We start from the raw sequence: 10859 nt of genomic DNA, 5'->3' as shown, positions 1-10859 counted from the left end.
GGGAAGAAGGTTACAGTTTATTGACGAGCCAGACTGAAAGACGGTTCTGGCAGGAAGGAGGAGAGAAATCAAGGGCTGAGCACATGTGGGGAGTAGGTTTTTATACCCTCTGAAAGCCTTTTGTTCGGAATAGTTTCCTGTTCCTGGGGCATGAATTTTGAACTGAGTCTGAGTGTGTTTTTCTAGGCCTTGGTATCTGGTTTAATCCTATTATGTCCCCAAAGTCATAGCCTGCTTCCCTGGGGCTGGGCTAATGACTCTTAAGAGTTTGGGTGGGGTGTGCAGATTTTAGGTCTTTTGTCTTCTTGAGTTTTCTGGCTACGACTTTCTGATGGTTTTACATTTGCATTTGTATAGGGCTGGGTCCTGCTTGGGACAGAGAGATTTGGGGGCAGGGTTGGTTTCTGCTTTTCAAAATCCTTTTGAGGAAATATATTTTTCTGCCCTTTTAATATTTCCTTCTCTGGGGCTCTGACTTCCCTCACCATGGTTGTATGTTAGCTGCTATGGGAAACCTTTTGGGGTATGGAGAAAAGAGCAGTTGGCAAAACTGGATCAACTGAACCATCAGGGCACATTGAAAACTCCAAGAATTACTGTATATTCTCACCTACTTATATACTTATACACTTATATATTTTGTCTACTTGAGGTCTGCTGCCTTGAGCAGGGGGTTGGACTAGAAGGCCTTTGAGGTCCCTTCTAGCCCTTTGAGTCTATGTTTTATGTCCAATTTAGAGTTCATTATGGACCTTCTAAACCAGGGCTTTTCAACCTTTTCACCCATTGTACCACTTTTAGGATATGGCAACATCCGAGGACCACCAGTCGCCTAGCAAAGTGTCAAAAACTTGATGACCAAAAAAAAAAAAGGAAAAAAGTGATAAAGTACAGGTAGTCCTCGACTTACAACAGTTCCCTTAATGACTGTTCGAAGTTTCAATGGCACTGAAAAAAGTGCCCCCCAAGCCACAGCTGAGCAAGACACCTGCCTGCCCACCCGGCGACACTCTTCCTCCTGTCCGAGGTTTTCATTGTTGTGAGCATTTATGTTGAGGATTGGCAGCGGGGGTGGGGTGGGGGGTCTTTGGTTTTTATTCCCCCCCCCCGTCTGCTGGGTGGTTGCAGCAGGTTTTGGTCACTTCACATGACCCTGGGACACTGTGACCGTCATAAATATGAATCAGTTGCCAAGCATCTGAATGTAAATCACAAGACCCTGGAGATGCTGCAACATTCCAGCTGATCGGCGCTTCTTCTGGGCTCAGCAGAAGCGCCAGGATCAGCGCCGAGCTCCGGCTGGAGCCTGGCACTGATCCTGGTGCTTCCACTGAGCCCTGACAGTCCCGAAGAAGTGCTGATCCTGGCGCTTCCACTCAGCCCTGACAGCCCTGCAGCTCCAGCCATCTCTCGCTCAGGCTTGTGTGGTGCTGCCACCAGTTCAGCTCATTCCCCTCCCCCACTACCACTTAAGGGAGACGTTCGTTAAGTGAGTTTTGTCCCATTTTACGACCTTGCTTGCCACTTAACAGTTGTTAAGTGAATCATTGCAGTTGATAATTTATTCACATGGTCGTTAAGTGAATCTGGCTTCCCCATTGACTTTGCATGTCAAAAGTTGCATGTGACCTTGGGACACAGCAACAGTCATAAGTACGAGTCAGTTGCCAAGCCTCCAAATTTTGATCATGTGACCAATGGGGATGCTACAAAAGTTGCAACTATGAAAAATGGTCCTAAGTCCCTTTTCTCAGTGCTATTGTAACTTTGAACGGTCACTAAATGAACTGTTGTAAGTCGAGGACTCCCTGTAGTGAAGAGTTTGATAAATAATAAATCTGGTTAACAGGGTGGGAGGATCAGTGGAGAGACTGGGGAACAATAGTTTTAAGCTGCTGTCATCTTTACTTTAGAAAACCATTATACCCATTATAAAGAAAGGTAATATTAAAGCACAGACAGATCCTACTAGTATTGCAGAGTTTGGGTTTTTTTTCTTTTTTTGTTTCTGTGGCTACATCCAAGAAGGTCCAGCTTTTTCATTCAATGTGTTCCAATGCGCACAGGTTGTGCTTTTTTTTTTTCTTCAAAAAATTCAATATTTGGTCATTCCAATGTATTGATACAAGGAAGGGATCGAGAGATCTTCTCTTTCCGAGGGTTGAAATGGGAGTCTGGTGCTGCTCGGATCTAGCACAGCATTCTTCTCCACTTTGGGGAGGGTTCCAGTCAAAAAAGTCAAGATGGTGGCCAGCACATTGCAAAGCTCCTCCCACTTTTTATATGAAGATAGCCGCTTTCAGTGTTTGACGTGGGAAGTTCAACAATGTCTCTTTTGACTAAAAAGCAGGGTCCAAACCATTTTGGTGGGCTTCAGCACATGTTTAACCCTCTCTAGGGTATCTAAAACCCATCTTTAACCCGGTCTTGTGAATGGCTTTTTAATCCATGTGATAGCCATCGATGCTCTCTCGCGATTATTATAAACATGATCATAGTTTTGCTTTCTCTTATTTTCATTCCCTTTTTAGGGCTGAGGGTCCCCCCCCCCCGACTTTCCTGATAGAAAGTGCCAATTAAATCATGGTTGAATCAATTAGAGCCTCCTCCTCCTCCTCCTCCTATGAATCTGTTTTCTGTTTCTTAGAATGTGAAGATGCATTTCGGTGTCTACGGAGATTCTCAGTCATTCAGATCATGGTTGTCCCAAAGGTGCTTTTGCAAAAGGCAACTGGCCTTTCGTGGGTTTTGTCCTTGGAAAAAACATTTCAACTCTCATCCCAGAAGCTTCTTCAGGTCTGCTTCTTGGATGAGAAACAAGGGGAAAACAAAACAAGAAAGTCTAGTTGCCTTTTGCAAAAAAAAATACCTTGGGGACGGACGTTTAGAATCCAAGATGCAAAATGAAAAGATTTGGGGGCAGAGTTCCAAATGTTGAACCCTTGCAAAGATAAAAGGGCATCTGGTCAGAGAAGACCAACTGACTGAGAGAGGAGAATATTTGCAGCTCAGGGTTGAAATGAGGGCTTCTTGGTGCTCTCTGAACTTGGTGGTTTTCTTGCAGACGTTTCATTAACCAAGCTAGATAACACCATCAGTGCAATAAGGCCATAACATCCACTGCATCTCTCCAGTTCCTTCTCCAGAGGCTGGCTCAGCCCCAAGAGCCGAGCAATGAAGTCAGAAGCGGAAATTTCTTTTAGCAATTCTTTGCTTCGCTGCGACAATCCCTCTCTATAGAATAGAGCTGGAAGGGACCTTGGGAGGACTTCTAGTCCAGCCCCCTGCTCAAGCAGAAGAACCTACACACCATTTCAGAAGTGGATGTCCAGTCTCTTCTTAAAAACCTCCAATGATGAAGCACCCACAACTTCTAGTGGCAAGCTGTTCCACTGGTGAATTGTCCTCACTGTCAGGAAGTTTCTCCTTAATTCCAGGTTGCTTCTCTCCTTGATTAGTTTCCATCCGTTGCTTCTTGTCCTGCCTTCTGGTGGTTTGGAAAATAGCTTGAACCCCCCTTCTTTGTGGCAGCCCCTCAAATACTGGAATACTGCTATCATGTCCCCCCCCCCCAGTCCTTCTTTTCTGTAGACTGGCCATCCCCAATTCCTGCAACCGTAGAATAACCGGGTTATTCCAAACATAGAATAACAAGGTTGGAAGAGACCTCGGAGGTCTTCTAGTCTAGCCCCCTGCTCAAGTAGGAGACCCTTTACCATTCCAGACAAACGGCTGTCCATTCTCCTCTTGAAAACCTCCAGCAATGGAGCACCCACAACTTCTGGTGGCAAGCCGTTCCACGGGTTAATTGTCTTCATTGTCAGGAAGTTTCTCCTTAATTCCAGGTTGCTTCTCTCCTTGGTCAGTTTCCATCCATTGCTTCTTGTCCTGCCTTCAGGTGCTTTGGAAAATAAATTGACCCTCCTCTTCTTTGTGGCAGCCCCTCAAATACTGGAAAGCTGCTATTAGGCCACCCATAGTCCTTCTTTTCTCTAGACTTGCCTGCCTGAATACCTTCAAACCTCCACGCCATCATCTCCTCTAGACATCTGTGGCTCTCTTGATCCAAAGATCAAAGGGAAGGCCAACTGGAAGATGCCTTTTTCTTCCAGATTTCTCTACAACCTGCCTCAACCATCCAGCCGTCTTTGCTACATCCTTGGTCCATCTGGTGTGGCAGCTTCCAGCTCCTGTTTGCTACCATCGCTTTGGTTGCCTTCCGAGATGACGTCAAATGATCCTGGGGATGCTGCAAAGGTCGTAACTCTGAGAAACGGTCACAAGTCACGTTTTTTCAGTGCCGTTGTAACTTTGAACGGTCACTAAATGAACTGTTGTAAGCCGGGGACTACCTGGAGTCCTCAATTCACGACAATTGAGCCCAACATTTATGCCGCTAAATGGGATGTTTGTTAAAAGTGTGTTTTGCCCCATTTTACGACCTTTCTTGCCACTTGTTGTTCAGTGAATCAGTGCAGTTGTTAAGTTAGTCGCACGCTTGTTAAGCGAATCTGGCTTCCCCGTTGACCTGCTTGTCAGAAGGTGGCAAAAGGGGCTCCCGTGACCCCAGAACACGGCAACCGTCATAAATACGAGACATCCGAATTCTGATCACGTGACCCTGGGGATGCTGGAACGGTCACCCGTGTGAAAAACGATCCTAAGCCATTTTTTTCGGTGCCGTTGTAACACGAAGGGTCACTAAATGAATCGTTGTAAGTCGAGGCTCCCTGTACAGGGAGAACTGCCTGTACCCAGGCACCCAGGACACTGGCATGGAGAGACACCAAGCTAACCACACGGTCCAGGTGCTCAGGATTGGGGTAATGGCACCAAGGGGGACCCCCATTCTCCACCAGGTTACATTTTCCTCCACGGCCAGGCAACCTTGAGGTAGGAAGGCATCACTGGTGAGCTGGCAGTGCCAGCCGGTCCAGAAGAGCCACCGCGGTGCCCCCGGTGGCTACTTCTCCTTGGATCCCTCCGACTCGGCCAGGCTGCCCTGCAGGATCCGGATGGACGCCGGCAAGCGGAAGAGGGCCACGGCGAAGGCGGCAAAGAGGAAGAGATTGCCCATCAAGGTGGCACCGAGAACGGCAAAGGTACGGGTGAACATGGCCGGCGGGGTGTGAGTGCTCAGCCATGTCCGTCGTGTGTTCATGTCGCTCAGGATGGCTTCCAGCTGGAAATGGGTGCCCACTACGGCACAGATGTGGAACAGCTGGTGGCTGTGACCTACAGATGGGTGAGGGGGGGAGAAGAAGAGGACATGGAGAGGAATGACCAGTATTTTAAAAAAACAACAGGGTTGGAAGGGACCTCAGAGGTCTTCTAGTCCAGCCCACTGCTCAAGCAGGAGGCCCTATAATAGAGGTATCCAACCTTGGAAGTTTAAGACTTGTGGACTTCAACTCCCAGAATTCCGCTTGGAGACGGTCTCGCCTTAGGCACAAAAGCCACCTGGAGGACTTTGGGCCAGTTACTCTTTGTCAGCCCAACCCACCTCACAGGGTTGTTGTGGGGAAAATAGGAGATGTGTTGGACATTTGAGATACAGGTAGTCCTCAAGTTACAACAGCTCATTTAATGACCGTTCAAAGTTACAACGGCACTGAAAAAAGGGACTTAGGACTGTTTTTCACACTTATGACCGTTGTAGCATCCCCAGGGTCACGGGATCAAAATTCGGCCGCTTGGCAACTGACTCATATTTATGACACTTTCAGTGTCCCCAGGGGTCAGGTGATCCCCTTTGCGACCTTCTGACAAGCAAAGTCAATGGGGGAAGCCGGATTCGCTTAACAACCGTGTGACTAACTTTAACAGCTGCACTGATTCACTTAGCCACTGTGGCAAGGAAGGTCGTAAAATGAAGCAAAACTCAACAACTGTCTCAACAACAGAAATTTTGGGCTCGATTGTGGTCGTAAGACAAGGACTGCCTGTATCTGTAAAAATAATCACGGCGGGATACAAACCAACCAACCAACCAACCAATCCACTTCCTGGCTTTGGATATGCTAGTTCAGAGGTAGGCAACCTGGGCTCTTTTATGACTCGTGGACTTCAACTCCCAGAATTCCTGAGCCAGCCATGCTGAGGGGAAAGGGAGAGGTTTCCAAGCTGAGCCATGCTGGCTGAGGAATTCTGGGAGTTGAAGTCCACAAGTCATGAAGGGGCCATAGTTCTCCCATGCTGGCTCAGGAATTCTGGGAGTTGAAGTCCACGAGTCATAAAAGAGCCAAGGTTGCCTACCCCTGTGCTAGTTTATAAAACTCTTCCTCGCTTACCGATGAAATCAAAGCGACCGGGAGCCAGCCGTTCCGGCAGATGCGACGCGAAGAGGAAGCCGGTCAGCAAGGCAAAGAAAAGGTGGTAGAAATAACTGGCCACGGAGTCGTTCCACGTACAATCATCGCCAAAACAGAACAAAAGCTGAAAGGGAAGGAGACCACCATGAGTTGGCCCTTGAAAGAGGAATCAGGGTACAGCAGGGCCCATCTTCCCCAGCTGCCCAGATGGAGGATAGGACCAGCAGAGAGAGGCTTCTGACAAGATGGGAATCGTTTTAATTCGCTTTCAATTGATGTAAATTTATTCTCAATTGCCAACACTCTTTACAGGATTGTCCTTGACTTACAACAGTTCATTTAGTGACCGTTCAAAGTTATAACAGCACTGAAAAAAGGGACTTATGACCGTTTTTCACATTTACAACTGTAGCATGCATCTCCACGGTCACGTGATCAAAATTCAAATACTTGGCAACTGACTCAGATTTATGATGGTTTGCAGTGTCCCGGGGGTCACGTGATCCCCTTTTACGATCTTCTGACCAGCAAAGTCAATGGGGAAAGCCGGATTCACTTAACAACCGGGTTACTAACTTAACAAGTGCAGTGATTCACTTAACAACTGTGGCGAGAAAGGTCGTAAAATGTGGCAAAACGCACTTAACAAAGGTCTCACTTAGTAACATAAATTTTGGGCTCGATTGTGGTCGTAAGTCAAGTACTACCTGTACAGAATGACAAATTACATACTTCTGGAATAGAACTTAACATCTACTCATCTTTAAATATTATTTAAAGAAAGAAATCTTTATTCCCCTATTCTCTACATCAACTTTTGCTTGTAATTTGAAACCAAAATGGAGCTCTGCCTGGACAAAACCAAATGATATGAGTTCAACAGCCTTCAAATATCTTCCAAAATGAGTTTTCTTACGACGACGATAAGTAAGTTTTGTTATTACTGTGTTTATAGCCTGTCTTTCCTTTAAGAGCCCGGCTAACCTGATTTTGGCTGATTTTAAAAAAGAAAAAAACCAACTAACTAGGATCAGGATGGGAGACCACCAGGAGATTTCAGCCCTTGAAGGAAGTTGAAAAATACAGACCACTTTGATTCAAGGGGCGCCAAGCCCCTTATTAACCTGGTTAATTCAATCAGCAGTTTATTAACACAAGAGTGGGGATTTGAGGCGTCTGATCTTAGTGAGAGAAAAGGAAGATGCTTTTGGGGAAACTGAGTCAAAATGTAAAAGGAATCATTGGGGTTTAGATTCTGTGGCCTGGCCTCCGCACAGAGAGGTGATCTTCCTTCTTGACTTGATCCGCCTTTCAACGTAGACCAGACGAGAAACACGGCCAGATGAGTTCATTATACTTTATTTTACGGCTACATTAAGGAAATCTTGCAAGTCAGAAAGCACCGGCAGTCCCTGACTTATGACAGTTCGTTTAGTGACCATTCAAAGTTACAAGGGCACTGAAAAAAGGGACTTGGGACCGCTTTTCACACTTACGACCATTGTAGCATCCCTGAGATCACGTGATCAAAATTCGGACGCTTGGCAACTGACTCATACTTATGACGGTCGCAGTGTCCCAGGGTCACGTGATCCCCTTTTGCAACCTGCTGACAAGCAAAGTCAACAGGGAAGCCGGATTCGTTTAACAACCGTATTACCAATTCAACAACTGCAGCGATTCACTGAACAACTGTGGCAAGGAAGGTCGTAAAATGGGGGCAAAACTCACTTAACAACCATCTCACTTAGCAACAGAAATGTTGGGCTGTGGTCATAAGTTGAGGACTACCTGTACAAATCTCTCTTTGTAGCCTCCCAACGTAAGGAGTCCCTTCTGAAACCTTTTCTGCACCTGTTATGCAGCTGAGGGGTAAGCGTCTGCTTATCTAGACACAGGAGCCAGCCGTGTGCGGCAGCAGCCAAAAAAGCAAATACAATCCTCGGTTGTATAAACAGAGGCATAGAATCAAAATCACGTGAAGTACTAGTACCGCTGTATAAAGCCTTAGTAAGGCTACACCTGGGATCCTGCATCCAGTTTCGGTCACCACATTACAAAAAAGATGCTGAAACTGGAAAAAGTGCAAAGAAGAACAACTCAGATGATTAAAGATCTGGAGACTAAAACCTATGAAGGTGGAGATTCGTTCTCTGAGTTTGTAGTTTGGTTTATGAACGTTTCATTATCAGGCTAGGCAACATCTTCAGTACAGTTTAGGCAGTTGTTGTTAATTGCGAAGTCGTGTCCGACCCATCGCGACCCCATGGACAATGTTCCTCCAGGCCTTCCGGTCCTCTACCATCTTCTGGAGTCCATTTAAGTTCACGCCTGCTGCTTCAGTGACTCCATCCAGCCACCTCATCCTCTGTCGTCCCCTTCTTCTCTTGCCCTCCATCTTTCCCAGCATCAGGCTCTTCTCCAGGGAGTCCTTCCTTCTCATGAGGTGGCCAAAGTATTTGGATCTGGCCTTCTAAAGAGCAATTTAGGCAGTGGTGGGATTCAAATATGTGAACAACCAGTTCTCTGTGTGGATGCCACTTCCAGAAGTCCGTTCTGGACCTGGGCAACAAAAAAATTAGCTACCAATTCTGCCAAAGTGGTGCAAACCGGCGGAATCCCACCACTGAGTTTAGGGCAGGGCTTTTCAACCTTTTCACCCATTGTACCACTTTTAGGTTATGGCAACATCCGAGTACCACCCGTCGTCTAGCACGGTGTCAAAAACTTGATGACCAAAAAAAAAAAAAAAGGAAAAAAGTGATAAAGTACAGGTAATCCTCGATTTACAACAGTTTGCTTTGTGACTCTTTGAAGTTACAATGGTACTGAAAAAAGTGCCCCCCCCAAAGCCACAGCCGAGCAAGACACCTGCCTGCCCACCCGGCCGCGCTCTTCCTCCTGTCCGAGGTTTCCATTGTTGTGAGCATTTCTGTTGAGGATTGGCAGCGGGGGTGGGGGGGGGTTGGTTTTTATTCCCCCCGTCTGCTGGGTGGTTGCAGCAGGTTTTGGTCACTTCACATGACCCTGGGACACAGTGACCGTCATAAATATGAATCAGTTGCCAAGCACCTGAATGTAAATCACAAGACCCTGGAGAGGTTGCAACATTCCAGCTGATCGGCGCTTCTTCTGGGCTCAGCAGAAGCACCAGGATCAGTGCTGAGCTCCAGCTGGAGCCTGGCACTGATCCTGGCACTTCCACTGAGCCCTGACAGCCCCGAAGAAGCGTCGATCAGCTGGAAAGCGGCACTGATCCTGGCGCTTCCGCTGAGCCCTGCCAGCCCTGCAGCTCCAGCCGTCTCTCGCTCAGGCTTGTGCGGTGCTGCCACCGGTTCAGCTCATTCCCCTCCCCCACTACCACTTTTCTAGGATGGTCGCGTACCACCTGCCAGGTGCCAATGTAGCACAGGTGGTACCTGTACCACTGGTTGAAAAGCCCTGGTTTAGGGGATGTCAGTGTCTGTGTTCCTGTTTATACCCCCATCCTACACCTGAATTACAGTTATTCGCCACTATTGCAAACTAAAACATACAAAGAACGGTTGCAGGAATTGGATATGTCTAGTTTAATGAAAAGAAGGATCAGGAGCGACATGGTAACAGTCTTCCAGTATTTGAGGGGCTGCCACAAAGAAGAAGAGGGGGGTCACATTATTCACCAAAGCACCAGGGGGCAGGAAAAGGAACAATGGATGGAAACTAATCAAGGAGAATTGGAAATAAGGAGAAAATTCCTGACAGTGAGAACAATTAACCAGTGGAACAGCTTGCCACCAGAAGTTGTGGGCGCTCCATCGCTGGAGGCTTTTAAGAAGAGGCTAGACGGTCCCCTTGTCTGAGATGATATCGGTTCTCCTGCTTGAGCAGGGGGCTGGACTAGAAGACCTCCGAGGTCCCTTCCAGCTCTATTCTGATTGCTCTCTTCTCCTCCAAGTCTTCCAAGGTCTGCCTTCCTGTGAAAAGGGTCCTCTCTCTTTGCAGGGGGGAAACCCTTTTGCAAAGACCCCCCCCCCCCAACCAAGCCATTCTCAAAATTCCCAGCATGCCCCCCAGCTTGGCTGATGGGCCCCACCGCCCCGCCCGGCGTCCCTTCTCCCCTTCCTGCGCCGCCTACCCTGAAGAAGAGCGGGATGTTGTCGAAGAAGAACGGGTAGACGAAGGCGGCTGTCCGGGCGGTCTTGCTCCAACGGGGCCACTCCAGCTCTAGGAACCTGGAGGGGGAGGAGGAGGAGGAACAGGAGGAGAGGAGGAGGAGGAGGGAGAGGAGTGGGGGAGAGGAGAAGGGAAGGGGGAGAAGGAGGGGAAGGAGAGAAGGAAGGGAAAGGGGAGAAGGAGGAGGAGGAGGAAGGAGAGGGAGAGGAGGGAGAGGAGGAGGGGAGGAGGGGAAGGAGAGGAGGGAGAGGGACAGAAGGAGGAGGGAGAGGAGGGGAGAGAGGAGGAAGGGAAAAGGGAGGAGGGGAAGGAGAGGAGAAGGAAGGGAGAGGGAGAGAAGGAGGAGGAGGAGGAGAAGGAGAGGGAGAGGAGGAGGGAGAGGAGGGGAGGAGG

The 10859-nt window shown here is 48.0% G+C and overlaps 1 protein-coding gene across 1 annotated transcript in view; it reads right to left on the bottom strand.

Annotated features, from left to right (window-relative positions):
• Positions 1-4963: 4963 nt before the first annotated feature.
• Positions 4964-10859, bottom strand: part of PAQR6 (progestin and adipoQ receptor family member 6) — a 17558-nt gene continuing 11662 nt past the window's right edge. Inside the window, exons 5-7 of the mRNA XM_015829760.1 lie at positions 10429-10555; positions 6291-6435; positions 4964-5235 (exon numbers count right to left, since the gene is read on the bottom strand). Coding sequence (XP_015685246.1) covers positions 4964-5235; positions 6291-6435; positions 10429-10555 — 544 coding nt within the window. The remainder of the gene's footprint in view (positions 5236-6290; positions 6436-10428; positions 10556-10859) is intronic.

This window comes from Protobothrops mucrosquamatus, unplaced genomic scaffold, assembly GCF_001527695.2.
Source record: "Protobothrops mucrosquamatus isolate PMUCROS unplaced genomic scaffold, P.Mucros_1.0 scaffold7044, whole genome shotgun sequence".
Taxonomy (NCBI): domain Eukaryota; kingdom Metazoa; phylum Chordata; class Lepidosauria; order Squamata; family Viperidae; genus Protobothrops; species Protobothrops mucrosquamatus.
The sequence above is the reverse complement of the archived record's forward strand: the minus strand, read 5'-3'. Positions and strand labels throughout refer to the sequence as shown.